The sequence below is a fragment of the Patella vulgata genome, chromosome 4 (assembly GCF_932274485.2).
Source record: "Patella vulgata chromosome 4, xgPatVulg1.2, whole genome shotgun sequence".
In the NCBI taxonomy this organism is placed as follows: domain Eukaryota; kingdom Metazoa; phylum Mollusca; class Gastropoda; family Patellidae; genus Patella; species Patella vulgata.
The window spans coordinates 24,060,547-24,088,080 of record NC_065882.2 but is presented as its reverse complement, the minus strand read 5'-3'; the positions used below and the strand labels follow the sequence as shown (position 1 = coordinate 24,088,080).

Below are 27,534 nucleotides of genomic sequence, written 5' to 3'. Positions count from 1 at the left end.
CTTTTAATAGTAGATTATTATTTATTTGATTGCTTTTGTTTTCTACGTGCTATAATTCAGGGGATGAACTTTGACCCATGTGGTAAGTCAACCGTGTAACAGCAGGCCTCTTTCATTGGCTGTTGAAATAGCCACCCCCTGAAACGTGATCCTGTTAAATGGCGTTCATGAGTTGGTGATTCCATTTGGTAAGAAATTAAGTTTTTCGCATTGTTAAAATGAATGCCACAATTATGATATATTTCAATCGATTCGTTATAATAAGTTCTACACTTTTGTATGGTTTTAAAGTGCTGAATTAATTTTCTTGCTAACAAAATTTGATAATAAATTCACATAAGCGGGAAGTTTTGTTGCATGGTTGCGCATATTTCATTTTCGACCTTCCTGATATGAATTAAATTTTTATTATTAAAACAATGAAAACTCAAAATTATTCACAACTTTTACACCACTTTAATAAATTTTTTCTCGTTTCAACTGTATAACTATATTGCATATTTTATTTTTCAGTATCTTTTCATCAATATTTCGTTACAAATTGTTTCTTTTTGACGAATAAATTCGTTTTCAGAACGAGGCTGGGTCCGTACGCAACCTTGATAACATTTTAGACATTGAGTTTAATTATATTCAAATTGGATGGTGGTTTATCATTTATTTTTGTTTATTTTAAAGGAACAACAAAGATTTGTTTAATCAGTGCGCTATTGTTTAGTTTTTGTTGTTTGATGTTGTTTTGTGATACTTTCGTCTCTAAAGAAATTTTACATGGACATCCGCCATTTGTCGGCTGCTGTGTCACATGCGCACTGTGAACAACGCGCTTTCACTTAATACAGCCTAAAAAAAAATACCCGTTAAAAGAAAAAAGCAAAAACAATTTATAACTCATGTTTTAAGCTATGAATTTTGCAGAAGTAGTGTACCGATTGGTTAATGAAGTAAAACTGTGATGTTATTTATGAATTTTAGTTATAGGGGAACCTTAATATTTGACTACAAATCTAAAATTTGACCTGTATATTTCGCAAAATAAATCACCAAATGAGACAAATTTATCTTTTATTTATCTTTTATTTATCATGTAGGTAGGCCTTATTTAATAGAGATTCAGTGATCCATGATAATGACACGTATTCGATAACAAGTTGTGTTTAAACTCATTGTACATTCCTGTCCATTAATAATGTAGCAAATATTTTTTATTTCTTTTATACAGCAACTCAAATATTCATAAAATTATTGAAAGTAAAGAAATATAAAACCAAAACCTCTAGAAAGTACTAGTAGCCTAAGTAGGCCTCTGAATTGCAAGTTTAGATAGAATAAGAGAAACTGATTAGTTAATGACATTAAATATTCTGAAGAATAAATGTTTGTTTTATGTAGACCGGTATCACTGGTAGGCCTACTGGGTAATATTTCTGATCCAGCCTAATGCTACACAAAACAATAAATGTAAGCTATGTAAATAATATATCAAACGCTCTGGGAAAATCTCCACAAAAACCTTATTCCGTCTGATGACTAATTATTGGGTTATTGTTAATTAGTCTACAGTCAAGCTAATGATAATAATAATAAGGAAGAAAACTTTTAATTAAGAGTGAATTTGAAACTGTAGGCCTACTTCTAACTCTAAAAATACTAGTAGACAATGTATAGGTTCAAGTCCTTATGTTAAACACTGGGACAAAGAAAATAATAATAATATTTAAGTTAGGGATTTGATAGTATGCTTAGATAATGTTTATACATATATATATATTTAAAAGAACAATGTGTCTCTTTGTACATAAATTTACACCAGTTAACCCAAGTTCTCCAATCATTCAACATTGTTTTAATACACCTTTTAATACACCTTTCAAAAATAGTATTTGCTTTTGAATTATAAAAACAAGATATATATTAAAGTAAGATTTATTTGATGTTCATTTTATGTTTTCTATTTAAAAGAATAATTTTCAGTAAGTCATTTGACACACAGTCATACCATTCATTTATTTCATATTTTTACAGCTTATAGTAATTTCTATTATTACTTGAATAAAGCTTTACTTCAGTTTGCATATAAATGTTACATTGTAGGCTACATGTACATCTAATTAATAATAGTAAAAAAAAAAAAAAAAAAATAGTGAAAGCAAGAGTGGCCATTCCTGAAAATATGATTTTGTGTTTTCATAATAATGGACAATAAGGAAATTTTACAAAGAAATTTTATCAATTTCTATTATCCTTAAGAGGAATGATAAACTTCCTTTTATTAAGGGGAGATAACCTATTCCAAAGCTCCTTTCATTTATGATTTTAATACACGCATCTGTGATTATGGATTAAGGGGGAAAATTGAAATGATATGGGGTTGAATGTCCACATTGGAAAATACAGAAACTTTCTCGACCAACACTGGGATCGAACCCCAAATCTTCAGAATAGTTACTGAGGGATTCACTCACTGAGCCACAACAGCCCCAAAGAGGGGGGAAATTGTAATTTTAATCACTTTGATTACTTTTTATATGCCCACATTGAAATGTGGTCGTATATTGTCATCACCTTGGTCCGTCCGTCTGGAAGGCGATCCGCCATCCACAATTACTTGTGGATACTCTAGAGCCTAAAATTAATATCCGATTGACTTTAAATTTATATACAGTGCTTAAGGCCATGAGACGAAGAAGCCTATTAATTTTCAGCAATTTCTGATGATTAGGCCTACTGCCAGAGTTATGGCCTTTGATCACTTTGAAAAATCTTGTGGACGCTCTAGAGGCTAAAGTTAATATCTCATTGACTTGAAATTTATACACAGTGTTTAAGGACACGTGACGAAGAAGCCTATTGATTTTCAACGATTTCCGATAATTACTGCCAGAGTTATGGCCCTTAATCACTTTGAAATATCTTGTGGATGCTCTAGAAGCTCAAGTTAATAGCTGATTGACTTTAAATTTATACACAGTGTTTAAGGAAATGAGACGAAGAATCCTATTCATTTTGACTTTAAATTTATGCACAGTGTTTTAGGTCATAAGATGAAAAAGCCTATTGATTTTCAATGATTTCCGATAATTACTACCAGAGTTATGGCCCTTAGATATCAAGAACACTTTGAAAATTCTTGTGGACGCTCTAGAGGCTACAGTTAACATCAGATTGACTTTAAATTTATACACAGTGTTTAAGGTCATGAGACGAAGAAGCGTATTGATTTTTAGCGATTTCCGATAATTACTGCAGGAGTTATGGCCCTTGATTACTTTGAAAAATCTTGTGGACGCTCTGGAGGGAAAAGTTAATATCCGATTGATTTTAAATTTATACTCAGTGTTTAAGGTCATGAGCGAAGAATCCTATTGATTTCCTGATAATTACTTAATGAGTTGTTACTCGTAATCAGATTTGAGTGTATTGTGAATGTTTCATAACCAACAAAAGTAAAAAATGCGACAACTCATTGACTGCCTGGACGATTTAGCTGCTGTGGGTGTATGTTTCGTTGCTTGACAACCTATCTTTTAACTTTCTATTGTGGTGGAGAAAAAAGGCTTATGTTATAACCATTTGCCTTTTGTTGAATACTACATGTATCTCCATGTATTAAAACACTGCCTTTGGTTTGATTTTAATCACTGCAGCATTCAATTTATGTGTACTTTTTCAGATCGGAAATGAATACCCCTCCGCTTTCAGGGCTTGTTGATGAAAGTCAACCCCCAATAAAGAAACCCAAAATGGATGGTACCGGGGATACCAATCAAGTTGTTATAGCATCACCAGTTGTAACTACAATGTCTAACATTGTATCATTATCGAATCCAACTTTCCAATCAGGAAAATCAATTAGTTTGACTATTACTAATGGTAAGATTTTTGAAAAATTCAAATAATTATACTTTTGTCATGAATTGTGCCCATTTATCCACATGGTAGATTTATTGGAGGTGGGAAGATTTTTGCTTTATCAAAATTGATATTGGAATGAAAAGCTCTTTGGTTTTAAAACAAATGTTTAGTTTCAATAACATATTGCAGAATAGCTATACCCTTATGTATTGGAAGCACATTGTTTTTATGCACCCACATGGAAATGCGGTTGTATATTTATCATCTGAAAGTTTTGAAATTGATCAATCTGATTAAACCAAATTGATCACAGATCCTGTTTCGTTTCTTTTTTATAGTCCAGAATTTCGTTTTATTTGTCTGTACTACACTAGGACCTGGAAGAGTTGTTATATAACAGGCGTTCGGAATGGCCTGAGGGATTAGCCAATGAAATCATCTGTTATGGCGACTTCTTAGCGTGCCATGCACGGAACTGTGGGTAAAAAAACCACTGGAAACGTCAACACTGATTGATTGATCAATGTCTGATGTCATAGGGTCAAAAGCTGCTCATACAACCCCTGACGCCATCTTCCAGTACAGCTAGTCAGATCTTCATGTAATGTAGGCCATCGAATGTATAAAAAAACAAAACGAAATATAGATCTGTATTTTAATCAGATTGGAAATTGATATATGTTGTTTACATTAGTGAGATGAAGAAGCCTGTTTAATTTCAAAAATGTTTGTAGTTATAGCCCTTGTTTCACTTTGTTACTCCTTGTGAACCCTCTAACGACAAAAGTTATCATCCAATCTCTATGAAATTTATATGCATCATTCGAAATGAAGAAGGCTATTGAATTTCATCTGATCTGTTGAACGTTGTGAAGGTTCGAATGACAAAAGTTATCATCTGATCTGTATGAAATTTATATGCATTGTTTAGATTAGTAAAATAAAGAAGCTTATTGAATTTCAGCAATTTCCATTAATTACGTCTTTAGTTATGGCCCTTGTTTTACTTTGTTGAATCCGTCTTCATTAGCCCAGTCGAAGCAGAACAGTAGGACATTAAAACCCCATTTCATTTCATTTCATTTACTTTGTTGAACCTTATGAACATTCAAATGACAAAAGTTATCATCCGATCTGTATGAAATTTTAGATTAGTAAAACGAAAAGTCTGTCAAATTTCAACAATTTTTGTAAATTACTTCTAGAACTAAGGCCCTAGTTTCAGTTTGTAAAACCTTGTGAACCCTTAAGTGGCAATATGATAATCTGTTTTGTATAAAATTGTCTTGTAAATGTCCCCAATTACCTACATGTACAAAAGAATAAATATGCAACAAACCTTGTCGACCGCTCAGACTATTTAGCTGCTGTGGGCGTACGTACTTGCCTGGCAACCTTTCTTTTCCCAAGTCTTTGTAACATTATAATAGTTAGGTTCAAAAGGAAAGTATATCATCTTGGCCTTTGCCTCATCCTGCCATAGTTAGTTACCCTGAGTTCTGGTAATAACTATTATTATTTTACTGTATGATCAGTACTAAACACCATGACAACAACTTTATAACAATCTCTTATAGTACACCAAGTCTGAAACCAATCAAAAGTCGAGTTTAGGCACGATTCCAATATAACTATTACCAAGGCTGGCTGATGGTATTGTGACAAGGAAAGTTGCAAATATATTATCACTTTGTAAAAATAGAGAAAAACATTTCACTTTTTATACGCCCACATTGAAATGTGGTTGTATATTGTCATCGCCCATCTGTCATAACTGCCAGAGTTATGGCCCTTGAACACTTTGAAATATCGTGTGGATGCTCTAGAGGCTAAAGTTATCATCCGATTGATTTTAAATTTATACTTTTTGTTTACGGTCATGAGCTGAAGACACCTATATATATTCAAGGATTTCTGATAATTACTGCCAGAGTTATGGTTCATGATTACTTCAAAAAATCTTGCAGATGCTCTATAGGCCAATATGATTATTTGATTGACTTGATTAGATTGATACACTTGAGTTAAAGATCTTGAGACGATGAAGTATATTTGGATTTTGAATGATTTTTGATAAATTGAACAGTTAAATCCATGATATTAAATGTTTTGTATACTAAACGTTAGCATGGGGCAGGACTAGAAACCAAACAAATTCGAATGAGTTTCTGATAATTACTGAGTTCTTACTCAGATTTTAGTGTATAAATGTTCTCATTACCCGACGGCTTAGCTGCTGTGGGGGTATGTTATCGTTGACTTTTTTTTTTGGTTGGGATGAAATTGACAATTGTGTTGTATGGAATCAAGGTTTTGCTGGAGATATTTTATTACACTGCTTCTTGCAGTTGGCTTATAAAATGAATGTTCCAAATAGTAGATATATGTTTATATCTAGATAGAACATTTTATATTTGTAGGTGTTATCAATAGAATTAATACGACAGATCAAAAGATATCGCCACCTGTCAAGAACGTCGCTCCTTTAGCTTACATTAAAGGTATAAATCCACCTAGACGTAGTGCATGCCATGGACAATCTTAGAGATATTCAAAAAACAAATTGTGGAATTTATCTAGCTGTGTATGTAGTTAGTTTTAGTTCAATATTAATAATTTGTATCTTTTCTTATTGTGTGAAATTAATGAAAATGTGGATGATTGTTTTTGTTATGTCTAAAAAATATTCTTATATTACAATTTTAGGTGGCATGGGAAATGCATCACTGCGAATGGTAACAACATCTCAAGCTTCATCTGTTCAACAAGCTCAGCTAAAAATACCTAATGCACCGATAAAACTTCAAGGAGCCACAACTACCAGTAACCCAATCAGAGCAAGTAATATTATGACATTGCCAGGTCATCAAATACCTATTCAAGCTTTTGCTAACTCTCAACTTGTAACACTCCCATTGTCTGCGACTATGCAAATACCAAATGCAGGGAAGCACAATTTAGCATCACAGAGTAAATATATTGTGCGAGGTAAAAATCCTGTGGGAACCACCAATGTTTCTGGTGCAACTAGCATGATGGTACCACTACATCAACCAATTTATGCTCCCCGTCAACCAGCCATGTTAGTCCAAAATAAACAACAAGGTATATTGATGCAGCCAGCTCATACTCTCCATGTTCTTTCACCTGCTTCGCTAACTCAAAACATGGTAGGTACCCTTCAGAGACCTCAAGTACAGTTAGTTACCTCTCAAGGTCATGTTCGACCTACTGCATTCCAGACCACAGCTCCCATACTTCCTAATCATAAATCACCAGCACCCAATCAATTACAGCAGATCATCCCAGTTAATAAAAATCTATCACAATCTGCATCCCTCACTATGACAACTGTCAGTCTTACGTCTGCCAACCAGACTGCAGCCACACAGGTTTTTGTAACAGCAATTCCACAGACTACATTAACCACCCAGTCCATGATGCATCAAGTCAAACCAGTGGACAATGAAGTTCCTGTAACGGAACAAATTTCGTCATCCAATGGTCAGCCAGACGATACAAATCTAGTTGAAGATATCATGGCAGATGTAACTACAACCAAGGTAGATATTTTAGCAGATGCACCAGCCGATCCACTTCCAATCGACATACCTACATGTGCAGTAGACACAGTTCCAGTATCAACAGTTGATCTTAAATGTGAAGAGACAGAATTAACAGCTGATACTTTAACAGATACACTTATGCCAGATCTGGACCAGAATTCTAACCAAGGTGGTGGTGATTTTGATCCAGCTACAGCAATGAATTGGGAAAATGGTATTGGAACATTACCAGGAAGTGACTTCAAGGTGAGATTTGTGAAAATGGTTTTAATGAATAGTTTTAAATAATATGTTGGAACTTAAAGAGCTGCTGTTTGCTTAAATGGTTTTGTTAATTCCGTCTTTATTAACCCAGGCAGAGCAGAACAGTAGGACGTTAAACCCCATTTCGTTTCATTTCATTTGGGTTTTGTTAATTACAAAACTTGTTAGCTAAATCTCATGTTTGCCAAGTAAATTCCTTCAGGATGTGTAAGCATCTGCCTTGTGCATTTCAGTACACCTGTCATTAACTAATTGAAGTGCACACTCCAAGCTACTTGGCAGAAGTTGTTTGAATGTCATTCTGATTGAAAACAAAGTACATGTAATGGATATATTAATTATGTTTTACAGTTTCGATTGAATGAATTTGGATGCATGGAGATGATAACGGATGACCTACAAATTTCAGAGGAAACCAAAATGGATGAGAATGACAGTGAAATGCTTAGCCCAACAGTATCAAGTTTTATGGAGAATGTAGAAGAAAATAAACCTGTAATCTCTCCAGGTATGTACCGGTATTTAAAAACGGACCTGATCATACTTGCATGTAAGGGCTTAAGATATGTAGTTTCTATTGATATATATTAATATGTATAGTTATGCTAACCTTTCACAAAATATTGCAAAGAAAAATTATTAGATAACAATGAGTGCAAATTTAACCATTTTTGCATTTAATTGAATGTTTTTAAATTGCTGAGAATCCATTAGGAGACAAGGTTTGTCTTTAAGACTAAAAGACAGTCTAAATCACTTGCAGTTAGCATTGTTCAGCAATATCTGAAGGTTGCAATTATGCAGAGATCATTCAGTGCAGTAATTTGGTTAATGGATAATTCACATGCAACATTTCACACTGTCAAGGTTCGTCGATTTTGATTTTCCAGACTGAATGAAAAAGGTGTAATAATGTTGAAAATTTTATTACAGTTGACAAAGGTTTAAATTCTGGAGATAATATAGATGGAGATACTGTATGTCAGTGTGAGAATTGTGGTACCCGTGGAATAGCCAGTGACTTCTGTAAATCAGGAAGATTTTGTTCATTGACGTGTGTGGGTGCCTTCGCTGGAAAGTGAGTATGTTTGGATCATAATAGTCCTGGAATTTACAATATTCTCTAACTATAAAACAGTCAACGAAGAAGTAATTTGGCTATCTAATCCAGATGACAATTACTCTTTTATTCTGTCCTCTAATTCCTAACTATGGTAAGCCATTATAACTAAATACTTATTTAATGGTGTGTTTATTACTGCTCAAGTGTGATTTAAAAATTTGTCTCTGTAGTCCGACTGTCTGGTTCAGTAAAATTATTGAGTTCACTCTTTGAATGTTATTTACAATTAAGTCATCCAGTACAAGATACATGTATATGTACTCAGTCACAACCACTAAAAATAAAAATGTACATGTAGCATAAGCCACAGTAGTTTGTATTAAGAGATTCAAATTTTCGTCATACTGTCTGTAGAAACATAATAACCTACTGTAAATACTGGTAGATGTTTACATATTCAAATGTTGTTTTTATTCAGAAAAAATAATACCCACAGATTAAAACCTACTTCTAGAGTACTATTGGATATTAAAGCTAAGAAAAAGAGAAAGAAGTTACTAGATGACATGTCTGTTAATTCTTCACCAGAAACACCAACAGAAGAAGACATTAAACCTAAATTACCTATAATTGAACCAGTGAAAGGTAATTTCTAATAAATCTTGTAGCCCCTTGTGTCCTTTCGGTAGTGCAGGTTAGAGGCACTGATGTAAAACAGTGTTTAGTCATTCAGATGAGAAGAAAAATCTAGGTCCTGTGTATATGGAAAATTAACCCTTATAGTTAGAATTCGTCATCAATTTCTACTGGGCAAAATTTCCCTCATTGCACACTGCAGGGAGTATGCTGGTCTTCCATTAGCCCAGTTGGTACATAAAAGTAAGATGTTAAAGTCCATTTATTTTCTCTTTAAGACCATATTAATTTTTCAGCAACACCAGTTAAAATATTGCTTTCTGTTTCTTGGGGAAAACAAATTAAAAATCAAAAATACTTGGCAACTATCTAAGTCATGAAATTTTTGGAAAAATTCATCACTCAGTTGAGTCTATTGGTTTTTCCATACATTGGCATTTGTGAAAACGACTACATGTATTCCCCTTTAACTGATATAGATCTGTTTGTAGAACAGTAACACCTGAAAGAGTAGCATACAAAATTGTTCATTCCAATTTACTTGTTATATCTAATGTTCAATGTATAAAACTTTTTCCTCATTTTTTTGGTAACAAAGAAATTTTTCCTTGTAGTTTAAATATGTTTTCTAATTGATGATTATGTATTCAGGATTATAACAGTTGAGGAAATATATCTGTTAAAGACATGGCATCAAATTTATTTGCATGTGGATGGAAAATCAAGTGTTTTTTGTCAATCAATTTATACCTCAAATCAAGTCATCTCAACTTAGTACCCATAAACAAGTGATGCCCCCAAAAATTGAAGTGTTATAATCACTTACTGTTCTTATTGTTGCAGCTAAGAAATCCAAGGGATTTAATTGGGCTGACTATTTCGCAACAAACAAGTGTTTTCCTGCTCTACAAAAAATATTTAAAGAGGTTTGTTGGATTTCTTTGGAAATTAGGTTAATCACAAAATATTTCTGTTCCTGCCATATGTGTCTAGATAATTTTGTAAATGTAATGTATTTTCAAAATGATCTTACATTAAAAGATAAATCACGTTAACAATTTTATAAATGAATTAATTTGTTTGTTTCAGCCATTTCCTCAAATATTAAAAAATGGTTTTAAAGTTGGTATGAAGCTAGAAGGTATAGATCCGAAGCACATGTGCATGTATTGTGTTTTAACTGTAGCAGAAGTTCAAGGCTTCAGAGTTCGACTCCATTTTGATGGTTATTCTGAATGTTATGATTTTTGGACAAATGCTGATTCTCCATTTCTATTTCCCATTGGCTGGTGTGAAAAGAATGGCAAGACATTGCAACCTCCTAAAGGTAATTTTCTCAGTGATAGCGAGTAATTTCTGAATTATATTGTTTATAAATATTATTTCAATGTTAAAAAATGCAGCAAAAAAGTTTAAAAGTTTTCAGATTTGTAAGCTATTAATTATGTTGTTGACAATTTAATTTTCAGCCTGACCCTGTTTATTATTTAAGATTTTGTAATGAAGTATGATGTGATGTAACAGTCGAGTTATAGAGTCTTATCATTCATTTATGGTTTTAATATATGTCTGCCTTCAACCTCTGTTTCTAGGTTATCCTCCTACAGAATCCTTCAACTGGCCAAATTATTTACGTATGACAAAAAGTACAGCTGCACCAAAAGGTTTATTTGTTAGTCAACCTGCTACGGTATGTTTTGTTTAGATTCAATATATTTATAAAGTGAAAGTAAGCAGGGGACTATTACAGTGAGTGTCCGTCAAACCTAATGAAACACTTTGCTTTCAATTGAGGTACAATGTTCAGACTTGGTATTGATGTTCACTAGACGATTGTCTTGATTTAGCTCCATGATGAGCATTTTCTGCTTAAGCCAAGCAGACTCTGCATAGATACTGTAAACAAGTTTATTCCTTTATTAGGACACTCAGGTTCTAATTGAGTTAAACTATTCAAACTTGGGGGAGAAGCTCATTAGATGAATATCTTGACTTAGTTGTGGAAACTTAGTATATAGTTTCATGCAAAAAGAAAAAAAGTTTATTAGGATACCCAGGTTCCAGCTGAGTTATTGAGTTAAAATATTCAAACTTGGTGGAGATGCTCATTAGATGAATGTCTTAACTTAGTTGTCGAAACTTAGTGTATAGTTTCATACATCGGTAACTTGACTAAGATCGATGATGAACAATTTTCTGCTCAGGTAAAATAGGATGATGAAAAGTTTGATTGCTTGATGTTTTATAAAGAAATAAATGTGCAACTAATTTATGAGAGTAATCTATTTAAAGTGTGGAAGGAACTAGAAACAGAAAACAACATAAATAGCAACCACCATCATTTTTATATTAATTATGTTATATTTTCAGTCTGTGACACCCACTGCATTTCGTGTTGGTATGAAACTGGAAGCAGTTGACAAGAGGAATATATCATTGATTTGTGTAGCCACTGTTGCAGATACTTTAGGAGATAAAGTCCTTATTCATTTTGATGGTTGGGAAGATAACTATGACTATTGGTGCGATATAGTCTCTCCTTATATACATCCTGTAGGATGGTGCGAGGAAAATGGACGCATTCTTTCTCCTCCTTTTGGTAGGTTAATCCTAAATCTTTTAGTCATAAAATGCAAGGTACATGTAACCGCTGTACAAAACTAGGATAGAACAACGGTTACCATCATACATCACACCCAGTACAATTAGAGTTTAGATACACTCCTAGAGAACATTGAGATGAAAAGAATATCTAACTAGACTTTTAGTTTTGACTTAAATATAAATTTCCTCAGAAATTGCGATTCTAAACAACCAAGTTGCTAAAAAAGACATATCTTACAGTCAAGCATATTTTGAATAATGCAGACTATAACGCAGTTGCCATTATAAATGACTCATCACTCTAATAGTAAGAAGATAAGTGGCTGGACCTTTTAGCATTATTATGTATTGTGTGGCAATAGTACATGCTGATACACAAACCAACGAAGAATGCTTTACAGGGTGAAATGATTAACTAATTATGCCCAATAGAACATTTTGAATAATTATTTTAAGAGATTTAATTTGAGGGCTAATATTAGGGGTGGTTTCACTTGTGCAATCCATTTAAAAAGAAAAGATACGTATCTATGACAATTAGAAGTCGAGGGTCTTTGATGAAACCATACTTAGTTAGAAACTTATTTTATAGATTGGAAAGATGTAGAGAACTTTACGTGGGATAAATATCTAGCCCATACAAAGTCTTCAGCTGTACCAGCTAGAGCATTTAAACCTGTAAGTATTAACTTAGCTGTGTTTTACAACTTGAAGTCAAAGAAGGGGTGTGGACATGAGAAAAAAATTCAGTTTGAAATTGTTGGTTTTCAGACAGTGAATCTCCATAGTTAATTTCAGATTTACATTAATAGGAATAGTGATCATCTGATTATGTGTTGATGCCCATATTAAGGTGGATCCATGATGTGAAAAGTCCAAATGCTCTTAGTATGGAGAAGAGGGTAAATGCAGATGTGAGGGGGTACTCAAGAGATTTATGAAATATCCAAATGTGTCTGTGAGTGGAAAAAGATTTGGAACGACTGTTCTAGTGAACCCTTATTTAAATTGCACATTAGCTAGAAGCATATGATACATGTAACATGATTGGTTTGAATAGCACAATATATAGGCTACTTAAACATTTGTATGCAAAATAAAACATTTAGAAATATCAATGTTAAATCTTGTATGTCCACAATGAAAAAATTGTGGTATATTGTCATTGGTCTATTCCTGTCATCAACAATTTTTTGTGAACACTCTGCAATTAACATATGATATTATGATATTTTTATGTGAATTAGCCTGTTGATTTTCAACAATTTCTGATAGTAACCCCTAGAGTTATAATCCTTCATTAGTTTGTAGCCTATTATGTACAGTCTAGCACAAAAATTATCATGCAACCTGCTTTAAATACATTATTGTTGTGATTTCTGTTTATTACTACTAAAATTATTGTCCTTGATTATAGCTCTCACTATTTCTGTGATGTTTATCAGTATATAGTCTTGCTTCATAACATCCTTCACTGACTGATCAGAGGACTTTGCAAATGTTCGTCTACATTTTGTTGCCTGGCATACTGTCTTATCCTACACACTGGTTTATTCTTTCAGCGACTTCCATATGCATTTGAACCTGATATGATGATAGAAGCTGTTGATATCAGAAATCCTATTTTAATCAGAGTTGCTAGGATTGTGGCTGTAGAAGCAAATCAGATCAAAATCCATTTTGAAGGCTGGTCAGATGAATATGATTTCTGGGAAGATGATGATAGCATGGACATTCATCCCCCTGGTTGGTGTACTAGAACGTCGCACTGGCTACAACCTCCATTAAGTGAGTGAAAAATAAATTGTTCATTACGTTAACTTGCTTCTATTTAAAGGTGAGGTGTCTAAAAATCTTTGTTTCAAGGTTGAAGGTAGCATAATCAAAATGATGTTGAAAATGGATTATCTTATATTGAATTTGTATACTCCTACTTTTTCATGTGGACGTATATTGTTGTTGCCCCTGTCCACCCATCCACAATTAGTTTGTGGACAGTCTACAGGTCACAATTTTTAACCGATTTTGACAAAACTTGAAATATAGGTTTAGCTCCAAAAGATCTTGGTTCCTTTTGATATGGGCATGTATTGGATCAAAACTTCATGGATTATGTTTCTTTTGCCAACGGCACAGCTTTGAACATGTGAAAAAATAGAGGCACAAGTGGCTATAAATATATGTGGATATTTGAATTTTGCAAAATAAAAACTTGGTAAGTCGAATGGAATACAACCGTAGGCAGAGACTGGCCATAGACACATAGAATGACTCAAACTAAATAAAGAAAAACACAGCTATGAACTTATCAGCAGACACCAGTGAATACTGAATTGGGATCACATGATTTTTATACGGCCACATTAAAATGTGGTCATATTGTTGTCACCTCCGTCCATCCGTCCATCCGGCATCCACAATTGCTTGTGGACGCTCTAAAGGCTAAAGTTAATATCCGATTGACTTTAATTTTATACACAGTGTTTAAGGTCAAGAGACAAAGAAGCCTATTGATTTTCAGCGATTTCGAATAATTACTGCCAGAGTTATGGCCCTTGATCACTTTGTAAAATCTTGTAACGCTCTAGAGACTAAAGTTATCATCCGATTGACTTCAGATTGATACAGAGTTTAAGGTCTTGAGACGAACAAGTATATTGATTTTCAATGAATTTTGATAACTTGAACAGCTAAATCCATGCTATAAAATGTTTCGTATATTAAACGTTAGCATGGGGCAGAACTTTATAAAAACCAAACAAATTCTAATGATTTTCTGATGATTACTTAATGAGTTGTTACTCTTAATCAGATTTTAGTGGATTGTAAATGTTTCATTACCAAATATGCGACAACCCTTGTTGACTTCCTGGACAACTTTGCTGCTATGGATGGAATTTTTTGTTGCCTGGCAACTTATGTTTTTTTTTAGCTTGTTCTCTATCCATCTCTTGCAAAATGTGATCATATCTTGCATGGCAACCACCTGTTATAAGTTAAAGTGCGGTCACAAATGGTGGTCATTGGTGTATCAACCACAATGATTTTAGGATTCTCTAGTGGCTACAGCTAACATCCTATCAACTTGTAATTCATACACCGTTTGTTTGCTCATACGCCAACTAATTTCCAGAAAATTCCAGTAATTAGTTTTGGAGTTATATTCTTGGAAAGTTTGGTGAAGACCTTGGAGAATATGGTTATTATCGGATTGATCTAAAATTTATACACTGTTTCTGTAAATGAGATGAAAAAGCCTTTGATTTTCACTCAAGGAATAAAGAATAAAAATGCAACAATCTTTGTCAACTGCTCAGACATATTGGCTGCTTTGTGCATTTGTTTCCTTGCCTGGCAACCTATCTTTTGTTATTGTAGATCCAGTTGATTTAGTAGAAGCATCACCAAATCAGTCAGGGTGTCCTACACCAGGATGTAAAGGTATTGGTCATATCAAGGGAGCTAAATATACAGGTCATCATAGGTAAATTTATTCACTGTAATTCATATACCGTAACTTGACGAATCATTGTTCTCTCTCCAGTCCATCCTAATTCGTAACAGTTGTTTGCTTTAGTGTAGTTTCTATAAACAATAATACTTCAGCCATAACAACATACCGTGAAGTTGGTAATATGTGTGTCCCATTGATGCTATTTCGCCTGTATATTCTGGACATGTCCTGCGCTTTTTTCCAAGCATCCGACTAGGAATATGCCCAATCAAGAATATGGTGAATGATATTCAAAATTCCAAAATTAATTGACCACTGATTTTATAACTGCTATTCTTCCCAATTATCATTTATAATGGGCTCATTTGATTAGGTAATTAAGTGATCAAAGTATTTATCATGTTATACCGTCTATACACCTACCTTGATCAACTACTTAATCGGCCTTGATTGATTGACTTAACCCCACGTCGGTCAATTCCTCAATCCAATCCTGAACAGAAGTCGTTGCTTCAACTTTGTCAGACTATTTATCAATCTAATAAGAATGATTATTAACTTAATCTACCTAATTACCTTGTGGTTTCTCCATAGTCAGACATTTTAATCAACTTGATGTCAGCTGACAGCATGTAGAAACTAGTCATAGATGTCTCATATCATAATAGTATATTACACCCCAAATCAATGGACAGTCATAACTTTCAAAATGCTTTGATTCTTATCTACTGCCTTGTCGTCTACCAAGAAAATGTGAAGAGGCTGTAACCATTTTCCTTCGTAAGAATTTCTACGTGGTCCCACCTGGCAACACATTTCCCATTACACAATTCACCAAAAACAAAATATTTCATACATATACGCAAAATGTATTCATACGACTCCATATAGAAATCCCCATCTACAGTGGCACGTTCCCACGATGTTGCACGGAAATCATCGCTTACCATATAAGGCAGTGCTTACCAAGAAACTATTAATAGAAGTGATTTACGTGTAACCCGTCACGTAGGTCAATAACAGATATGATAAAACACGGAAGTTGGCTATGCCTTTTTATGAGTGATTAAACTACCAATGCAATTTTAAAATAACATTTTATAAAGAAGAAAACGATGTTACGACATAACAAATTATTCTTATTTCGGACGTTGGCTTTCATTTGCTGCTGTATAAAGGTAGACACATTATTTTTGAGGAATATTACTGGCGTGAATTTGAAACGGGTACGGGTGAACATGCTCTCTTTCTGTCGTATTATGAAAAAACGTAATTTTGTTGGAATATTACTGACATAAATTTGAATATCGCACTGGAATTAAATGTGAAAAATAACGAGGTGCACCTATTTTTATTATCTTGTTGACACATGATTTTTATATGCCCACATTGAAATGTGGTCGTATATTGTCGTTGCTCCTGTCCATCGACCCGGCATCCACATTTGCTTGTGGACGTTCTAGAGGCTAAAGTTAATATACACAGTGTTTAAGGCCATGAGATGAAGAAGCCTCTTGATTTTCAGCGATTTCCGATAATTATCCGATTGACTTTAAATTTATACACAGTGTGGCGTGAATTGGTCCACAACATACTGTTAAGTATGAGTGCATGTACGCATCGGATTGTGTATTAAACGCTAACAAAAACATAATTCCACATTTATAATATCCAAATAAACAGTCCCTTTGGTCGGATTCTCATCCAAACGATGACACATGAACAAAATACAGCAGCAAACTTATGCCAATTCTGTATGCTTACTATAGAGACCAGTGAACGTGTTGAACCAACTACATCACTTTCGGTTTTAATAATAATTAATTTCTTGCTTACAAAAACTTTTTTACTTGAGTTACAGAGGGGATTATATATCAATATATATTTAAGATTAATGGAAACCTTGTTGGTCCATATCTTACAGCCTTCTACACTTTCATTTGCAATGGTGCTTTCATTCACACTGAGACTTTGTGGTTGGGGCCCTCCCGCGAGGGATATGTCCATTATTTTTCAACAGATGTTCAGTTGGTGAGAGATCCAGAAAAAGGTCTGGCCATTTAAGCACTGCTAAGTGGTTTTGATTCCTAAAGTCTTGAGCATTATCATGCAGTAACATGTGCACATCTTGAAAGACATTGAGTCAGAGTTGTATGGCAGTCTTGTATGCATTGTCAGCACTAGTAAATCCATCTAGATCCATCACAGTATCCACAATACAGGAAGTGACAGTTTGCGATTCTACAGATCTTGTCTGATAATGTGCCAGTCTTGTCATGGTGTTATCATGTTTTGCCATCCAGGCTGTGGCCGATTTCTATTGGACCCTCTCTCGGGATGGTAGCATGATGTTAACCAAACCTTCAGGTGATGGATCTGGTACTCATGCCCTATAGAAGTAACACAATTCCACGTTCTCTGTTTCAAACTTGGCACATTGTTATGTGTTCTACAGACGTTTAGGAGGTGTACTGACCCTAGCTTTTTAAAATCCACATTTTATACCCAATGTCTGCACCTTAAAATCATGATTTTCGACAGTTTTCTGTGTTTGGGAGAACTGATCTATTTTGCGTTTACGCAATTCTGAAAACATCATTTTGCCGTGTTAAGGAAAGTATTTCAAGATTATATTGTATATGTCTTAAATGAGATTTAGACTTATCTATTACAAAAGTGCTGGGTTACATTGCATCTCAGTATATATGTGAAAATGTTATATTTCAGTTTGTTTGGTTGCCCTTATTCATCAATGAATTTAAATAAAGACACACCATTATTAGATCGTCTAGGATCAACCCGATCAGAAGAAGGTTCTCTTACACCCTCAGTAAATAGAAACAAATTTGACTTGGGCTCCAACTCACCAGAAGGGTAAGTACAAGGTTTGAGGATGTGATGTTTGTCATAAGCCATTTAACCACATGATCCTTTGACAAAATTACAGCACGAAATTAAAAATGAAATATTGTCTTCTATGAGATTGGCCTTACTGTAAAATCAAGTAATTGTGCAAATTAGAATTCTTGTTATTTGAGTCACTTCTTACAATTTTAACAACTGTATGTTTTGTTCTAGTAAATGCCCAACACCAGATTGTGATGGCACTGGTCATGTCACAGGAAAATTTACATCTCACCACCGTCTGTCTGGTTGTCCTTTCAGTGATAAAAATTTGGAAAAAATTAGCCAAGAGAAAAAGCCATACACTGGTGCTAAAAGAGGACGAAAAAGGTAAGCATATTTATTACTAATGTGATCTTTGATTTGAAAAGGGCTATTAACACGGGAGACCAGTAACATGTACTATAAATTTTAAAGAAAGCATTTGGTTTCTCAACTATCAATCAATGTTGATACTTAGGAAGTTGTAAAAATTCATTAGAATATTGTTAACCATTGTTCAATTTGAGTAGCCTACATTGTTTTGAAATTAAGGTGTATCACAGAAATACATGTTACCTGCCTGTTAAGACATGCCTGTCTTCATTAGCCTGGTTAGTGATGGAAAGTTTTTATACGCCCACATTTTCATGTGGACATATATTGTCTTCGCCCCTGTCCGTCCGTCTGTCCACAATTGTTTGTGAACAGTCTACAGGTCACAATTTTTATCCGATTTCAATGAAACTTGAAATATAGGTTTATCACCCTCAGATCTCGGTTCCTTTCGATATTGGCATGTATCGGACTGTAACTTCATGGATTATGGCCCCTGATTGTACGAAAAATCACGTTTTTAGCTTGTGAACACTGTAGAGGCCACAATTTTTATCCGATTTGGTTCAAACTTGAAATGTAAGCTTATAACCCAAAGATCTCGGTTTCTTTCGATATTCGCGCATATCATAACGTAACTTCCTGAATTATGGCCCCTGATTGTACGAAAAAGTCGCGTTTTTAGCTTGTGGACCCTATAGAGGTCATAATTTTTATCCGTTTTAAAAAACCGAATTATTATATCACCGTTACACGCTAAGGACGACTGAGTTCGAATTTCGTGACAATCGGCCCAAAACTGACAGACAAAATGGCCGCCCTTAGTTCTCAAGTAGCGTAAAAATATGGTATATCAAGGTTGTGGACCCTATAGAGGTCACAATTTTTATCCGATTTTGTTGAAACATGAAATGTAAGTTTATAACCCAAAGATCTTGGTTCCTTTCGATATTCGCGGATATCGGACCGTAACTTCCTGAATTATGGCCCCTGATTGTACGAAAAATGTCATTTTTAGCTTGTGGACCCTATAGAGGTCATAATTTTTATCCGATTTAAAAAATCGTATTATTATATCACCGTTACACCTTAAGGACGGCTGAGTTCGACTTTCGTGAAAATCGGCCAAAACTGACAGACAAAATGGCCGCCCTTCGTTCTCAAATAGCGTAAAAATATGGTATATCAAGGTTGTGGACACTATAGAGGTCATAATTTTTATCCGATTTTGTTGAAACTTGAAATGTAAGTTTATAACCAAAAGATCTCGGTTCCTTTCGATATTCGCACATATCGGACCGTAACTTCCTGAATTATGGCCCCTGATTGTACGAAAAATCAAGTTTTCAGCTTGTGGACCCTATATAGGTCATAATTTTTATCCGATTTAAAAAAATGTTTTATTATATCACCGTTACACCTTAAGGACAGCTGAGTTCGAATTTCGTGAAAATCGGCCCAAAACTGACAGACAAAATGGCCGCGCCTCATTCTCAAATAGCGTAAAAATATGGTATATCAAGGTTGTGGACCCTATTAGAGGTCACAACTTTTATCCGATTTTGTTGAACCAAAGATCTCGGTTCCTTTCGATATTTGCGCATATCGAATTGTAATTTTCTGAATTATGGCCCTTGATGTAGGAAAAATCACTTCTTTTTTAGCTTGTTCTCTATCCATCTCTCGAAAATGTGGGTGTATCCTGCCTGGCAGCCGCTGGTTAAAACATTATTATTGTGAAAGGTATAAAACATCCCAGAAACATAATTTAAATAAATTACTTCAAAGGTTCTTCTTGTGGTGTTATAAAAGAGCTGACTAACATTCCTACCTTAAATTATTATTTCAATACTCCCAGCTTTTATTATTGTCGTCACCCCTGTCCATCTGGACATCCACAATTAGTTTGTGGACACTCTACAGGTCACAATTTTTATCCGATTTTGACAAAACTTGCAAAATAGGTTTGTCTCCCACAGATCTGGGTTCCTTTCGATATTGGCATGTATTGCATCGTAACTTCATGGATTATGGCCCCTGATTATACAAAGAATCACATTTTTAGCTCGGGACACTATAGGTCACAATTTTTATCTGATTTTGATGAAACTCGAAATATATGTTTATAACCCAACAATCTTGATTCCTTTCAATATTCTCACATTTCATACCATATCTTTTTGGATTATGGCCCCTGATTGTATGAAAAATCATGTTTTTTCTTGACTTGTTCTCTATCCATCTCTTGCAAAATGTGGGCGTATCTTGCCTGAAAACCGCTGGTTTTAATATGACCTTAATTCAGGTTTTCGTATTATTTTGATTTGTATTCGTTTACCTTTCAGATTAAAGCCATTGAATATTGATGAGAGAAGATTTAAACCCCGATTTAAGGAAGAAAAATGTAAGTACACCTTATATTTATATTGAAACTTACTAGAACTTACAATCTGTATCTGTTCCCAGTTTGAAGTAATGGATTTGGAACAAGATCTAAATCATTCCTTATGATTACTCCTGAAATATATTATTCCTAAGTTAATGTTTGGACCAGGAACGGGGCACCAGGCTCTATTTATGATGTTTGTGGGGCCATTGTTCTTTGAAAAAAGCCCAAGGCTCAACCAATTCAAGTATGAATGACATGAAACTAACATATTTGCTGCTTGGACAATTGCACATCGATTGACAGACTTCGATTTGATTGACAAACTTTGGTACTGTATTTGATATAACATCACAATTCCAACATAGCTTAGATAACGTCACGTTCGATCCCTTGTCCTAGTACTCTTGTACTTTGTTTTTATACGTCAACCTTTTCATGTGGATGTATTATAGTCGTCGCACCAGTCCATCCGTCCACAATTTGTTTGTGGACAACTCTACAAGTCACAATTCTTATCCTATTTTGACGAAACTTGAAATATAGGTTTATCTCCAAAAGATCTCGGTTCCTTTTGATTATAGCATGTATTGGATCAAACTTAATGGATTACGTTTTTAGCTAGTGGACACTCTAGAGGTCACAATTTTTATCTGATTTAGATGAAACTTGAAATGTTTGTTTATAACCCAAAGATAAAGATTCCTTTAGATATTCGCCCTTATCGGTCCGCAACTTCCTGGATTATAGCCCCTGATTGTACGAAAAATCACGTTTTTAGCTTGTGGTCCCTCTAGAGGTCATAATTTTTATTTGATTTACAAATGATTCAAATATATTAACATTCCACAATAATGGTGATTGAAGATGTCCCTGTACCCTGTAGATGTTCCAATCGCTTTTCTGTCCATCTCTTACAAAATGTGGGTTATTCTTCCATGGCAACCACAGGTCTTAATATCACCTTAAATTAAGATTTTAATATTGTTAAAAATCAAATTACATTGAACAGGGTTATTAAAAAGAGTAAAAATATTTTATTGTTCAAATTTTGTGCAAATTATTAAGTACTAGTTATCAAGAAATAATTAAATTACAAGATCCAAATGACAGCTGTTCGGCTTGAATAAAGAAGTTCAAGAGCCTCTGTTAAAGAAAATGTTGTGGCATATCCATTCCTATTACATGTATCTATCATTTGAAATCAGAAAAAAACGTGTTGAAAGTTTTAGTGTTGAAATCATCTTGACCATTTTCTTTAGCTAAAGGTAGCTGATGTCCAAGAGAGTTTTACATTTTCTTCAACATTTTAGCTGTTTCAAGTGGTTTCATCATTGTTTAGTGTTAATATATACTCTTCAAAAAAAGTAGGGGATATTGAAATGCAAATACCTATGCAGGTTGTGATACGATGAATAGTCATGGACACTTGACATGCTTTGAGAGTATGTTCACAGATGAAGAACTTATCGCCCCAACAGAAACACTGAACTGCACATGTTACACGTAATAGCGCCATACACGTGGGAGGGGTTCAATGTCAAATTTGACACTTCATTCAAGGAAGGGTTGATGAAAACTGCCGCGTGCTGGTTTATCTATCCATGTTTGCTTTCCTATCGGTTCTTGCATAAGATTTACTGTTTAGCTTATCTTTGCTTTAGTGTGTTACGTTTAATTTGACCGGCAGACGTGTTCATCGACGTCAACCGACAACACTGCAAGAATTGGCCGTGGCACTTCAAGAGGAGTGGGTCAGATTGCCCCAAATCGTGATTGGAGGGTTGATTAGGAGCATGCCACGACGAATTGCTGAATGTCTGAGGATTGGTGGATCAATTACTCATTATTAAGACAAAAATCAAAAACGTCCATTTTCACTTTTGACAGTGTATCTCTTTGCGAGTGAAATGCGGCCATCAGATAAGCCGCCCATATGAACTGTGAAACACTGAGCTGCACATGTTACACGTAATAGCGCCATACACGTGGGAGGGGTTCAATGTTAAATTTGACACTTCATTCAAGGAAGAGTTGATGAAAACTGCCGCGTGCTGGTTTATCTATCCATGTTTGCTTTCCTATCGGTTCTTGCATAAGATTTACTGTTTAGCTTATCTTTGCTTTAGTGTGTTACGTTTAATTTGACCGGCAGACGTGTTCATCGACGTCAACTGACAACACTGCAAGAATTGGCCGTGGCACTGCAAGAGGAGTGGGTCAGATTGCCCCAAATCGTGATTGGAGGGTTGATTAGGAGCATGCCACGACGAATTGCTGAATGTCTGAGGATTGGTGGATCAATAACTCATTATTAAGACAAAAATCAAAAACGTCCATTTTCACTTTTGACAGTGTATCTCTTTGTGAGTGAAATGCGGCCATCAGATAAGCCGCCCATATGAACTGTTTATATTCATGTGTAGGCAATTGGCCTGTTATTAACATACACTGGTTACCTCTAATAAAAACATACATTCTGAATATCCCCTACTAATTTTGAAGAGTATATATAGAAACTAATGGATTTCCTATATTAAATATCAATTTCTCTACAATATCCTGAATACAATTGTTCTGTATTAATCTTTCAGCTCCTGATGGTAATGCATCACTATATAATGGTATTCATCAATCTGTGTTTCAAACATGTAATATGCCAAATCCGTCTAGAGATTTACCATTATGTTGGGAACAACACTCAAAACTATTACCCGGTGTAGATCAGCTACAGAGTAATGACATATCAAAATGGACACTGACAGATGTGGCTAATTTTATACAAACATTACCCGGCTGTGAAAATCATGGTTCAAAATTTGTTGAAGAGGTAATTACTTAGTATTGATGATTTCTCTGTAAAGTTCCATGAGCTCCCCTCTAATATAATTTAACAGAGATATATCTGAATTACTAATAGTCATACTCTGCCTTCATAATCAAAGTGGATATTATAACATAGAAAATTATTGACACACTGCATAATGCAGGTTATGATCGAGATTCAGTAAGTATGAACTATGAACCAAGACATTGAATTCTTGTATTAATTTCAATATCACATTGTGAATTATGCCCTAGAAATTAAAAGCTATAATTTCAAGAAGTATTAGAATGACAGTGTAACATTGACAGTTCTTCACTTTACCATATGAATTGATGTGATGGATTCCACCAATCTCGAACCCAGAGATAAAGTTATCTCTGGGATCGAGATTGGGATTCCACAATATTATTTATTTAGTGCTTTAATAATAACAAAGAATGTTGTTTTCCTTTTATTTTAGCAAATAGATGGCGAAGCTTTCCTATTGTTAAACCAGACAGATATTGTCAAAATACTTAATATTAAATTAGGACCAGCACTGAAGATATTCAACAGTATTCTTATGTTTAAAAACATTGAAACCTGAATGAGACTAGTGGTTATTTACCCTGGCACTAGAATAAAACCATACTTAGTGCAGTTTGCTTCTTGACATAATGCTACTTGTCTTACCTAAAATGTGTGGCTTGATATTTTATAATATAAGTAAAACACTGCCTCATTGTTAGGTTATCATTGACTTTGATTGATGATTTTATTTTGAGGGATGTTATGTTTAACAGTGGTAAAGCAAAATTAGGGAAAAGTTGTGTGGGTAACTGTGGTGTTTATTTTTTTATGACACACATTTACATCATGCAGCATGCATTGTGATTGCACTTGTCAGCAGATTATGCCAGATATATATATATCCTGTTTCACTAGGAATTGTTTTATTCTAGCACCAGGTTTTTTTTATCTATTGTACATAATACTATTTCTACAGGAATACAACTGCACTGCTTTATCTGTGATATCAGAGCAATCATCAGGTTATTTTGTATGGACCAACCACAAAATATGGTTGCTAATTAATAGAGTACCTTGTATAACCATATTTGTTTTTTGGAGAGTCTCTTTGTAAATGGTCTCTTGTTACAGGATTAACCTGTATTAAGTAATATATTTGTAGTGGGGTGGGAGAATGTGATATAGTTTATTTGCATGCATGCAGTTAAGCTTTAGATGTGAATTATTGTGGCTCAAGTTAATCTATGAAATGACTTTTTATGCTTGAACAGTAATTGTTTTGTGAATGGCTAATGAAGATTTTATGTCCTTTATAAATCAGCATGAATTTGATTCAAATTGTCCTTGTTATTGTCAAAATGTTATAGTGTGTTACTGTTGAGCTTGGTGAAAACTGAAAACTATTGTTAAACTTTTTGTATTGTGTATATAAGTAATTTACATTAACATATAATATATTTGTTATGACTTCAAAGAAGTTATTTTATGCAAACGATTTTGTTACATCTAATTCTAAATGAAAGATGGTTGTTAGAATTGTAAAAATTGTATTGTTTTAGTATGTGTACACTGTACATTATTTTTACATTAAGCATGTATAAAAATGAAAATCTTAATGTGGTATGGAAGGTATGGCTTGTTGTAGATGAAGTTTTACAAGGTACCATTCATTTATCATCTACAAGGTAACATTATTTCAGCTAAGGTCATAATTTATTGAAATACTAAAAATCCAATGTGATTTAAAAACATGGTCCAGGAACCAAGCATGATGTCATTGCCGCCATCTTGGAATTGTGATGTCATATCAAAAATGTAATTGATGTGCAATTGTATATAGTCTCGATCATTCAGACAAATATTATTCTGGATGGGTTGTCAATATTTGAGAAACTCTAGGTCATTGACTAGATTATCTGGTCTTTTATGTTATGTACAAAACTACTTTTTTTTAGCCCAAGATGGTAATAAGGGAGGTAAATAGCCCTAAAACAAGATGTTGATTTCCATGAAATTAATCTATTTGTTTTGCCTGTGAACATCCAATTCTCCTAAGTATTTTATAGGCCCACATGGAAATGTGGTCGTATATTGCCATGGCCCCTGTCCGTCCGTACATAAGTTCGTCCGTCGTCCACAATTTCTTGTGAACACTCTACTGACTACATTTATCATGTGATTATTTTGAAATTGATATGTTTACATTAGTGAGATGGAGAAACCTATTTAATTTCAATAATTTCCATTAATTTCTTCAGGAGTTATGGGCCTTGTTTCACTTTGTTGCACCTTGCGAACACTTTAACGACAAAAGTTTTCATCTGATCTGTATGAAATTTATATGCATCATGTAAATTAGTGAAACGAAGAACCCTATTGAATTTCTAATAATTACTTCTCAAGTTATGGGCCTTGTTTACTTTGTTGAACAGAGTGAATGATTGAAGGACATGTCATCATCTGATCTGTATGAAATTTATATGCATTATTTAAATGCCCGTCATAACCTACAAAGTTTAAATATATGACAACCCTTGTTATCTGCACGGACGATTTAGCTGCTGTGGGTACACGTTTCGTTGCCTGGCAACCTATCTTTTATTCTTAAATTTATCTCTTAAAGGATCATATCTATGCTATTGATATTCTCTATTTGTCGTCAGGATTCACGATTGTTTATAGTAATGCATGAATTATGGGATTATTTTGGGAAGGTGTGCAGCTTTCTTGACTTTAGCTAAAATGTTCCAGCGCCCATGCATAACTAAGAGTTTGTTTTTTTATTGGTTGATCATCCAGTAAAATTTTGTCAAATGTGGACAACTGCCCCATGTTGACAAATAGCAGGTTCTGCGTGTCCAAAACTAAATTGTGCATGGAACAAGAAGAAGAATAAAAACAAGGTGATTAACGCTTGGGGCCCAGTTCCTGGTCCAATAAATGAAAAATACATACATAGGAGCTTGTCAAGAGTTCAAGATTTTCTTGGCGATGTTGAACACGTTTGAAATATGCTTCAAGTTACCACTGCTTTATTCAAATAACTTATCAAATAATTAGTTATTCTTTGCAGTCTCACATTTTACAGATTATATTTATCTATAATAACAGCCAAAACTCGTGGAACTTAAATGTAATATTGGTTTAGGAATATTCATAATATGTGTAAATAAAGATCTCATTTTATAGGCCTACAGATTGCATTTGATGAACTATTTGTTCAGTGGGGTTATTTCTAACATTGTTGATAATGTCATTTGTATTTGAATCAAAAATATTTCATCTTGATCATGTAAATGTAATTTATTTGATTCCTTTTCAATTTGTTTTACTACCGGTACCTTTGTTGTTGGTTATAATTACTTCCCAAGAAATACAGGAAGTGAACTTTGGTGCCATATTTAATTTATATAAGAGAGAATGTTAAGATGTCCTATGGTATTGGTTTTATTTCTTTACTGTTTATTTGAACATTGTTTCATTCAAATTAGTACTGTATAACTATTAATGGAATCTATACCAACCTGCAAAACCTGGTAATTCTAAGATTCCAAATGTATACTGCATAAATGTTTTAATGTTCTATTAAGAATGAATGTTCTTTGTAATGAAGAATTAACTTCTGTTCGATAATAAAAGCATTTATACATA

The 27,534-nt window shown here is 34.0% G+C and overlaps 1 protein-coding gene across 5 annotated transcripts; it reads left to right on the top strand.

Annotated features, from left to right (window-relative positions):
• Nucleotides 1-95: 95 nt before the first annotated feature.
• On the top strand, nt 96-27,534 carry LOC126818945 (lethal(3)malignant brain tumor-like protein 3). Of its 5 annotated transcripts, none has more exons than XM_050546645.2 (19): nt 96-188; nt 3,674-3,873; nt 6,276-6,356; nt 6,562-7,667; nt 8,037-8,193; nt 8,619-8,763; nt 9,227-9,393; nt 10,228-10,310; nt 10,474-10,711; nt 10,977-11,074; nt 11,755-11,983; nt 12,581-12,666; nt 13,551-13,776; nt 15,367-15,472; nt 18,170-18,316; nt 18,521-18,676; nt 21,007-21,065; nt 23,642-23,877; nt 24,335-27,534. In XM_050546645.2, the coding sequence occupies exons 2-19, from the start codon at nt 3,681-3,683 to the stop codon at nt 24,458-24,460; spliced, it is 3,639 nt and encodes a 1,212-aa protein (XP_050402602.2). In that variant the 5' UTR covers nt 96-188; nt 3,674-3,680; the 3' UTR covers nt 24,461-27,534. The 5 variants fall into 5 exon arrangements, with proteins under 5 accessions (XP_050402602.2, XP_050402603.2, XP_050402606.2 ...); XM_050546646.2 differs by lacking the exon at nt 96-188 and adding an exon at nt 729-944 and having other exon boundaries at nt 3,703-3,873; XM_050546649.2 differs by lacking the exon at nt 96-188 and adding an exon at nt 2,140-2,498 and having other exon boundaries at nt 18,608-18,676.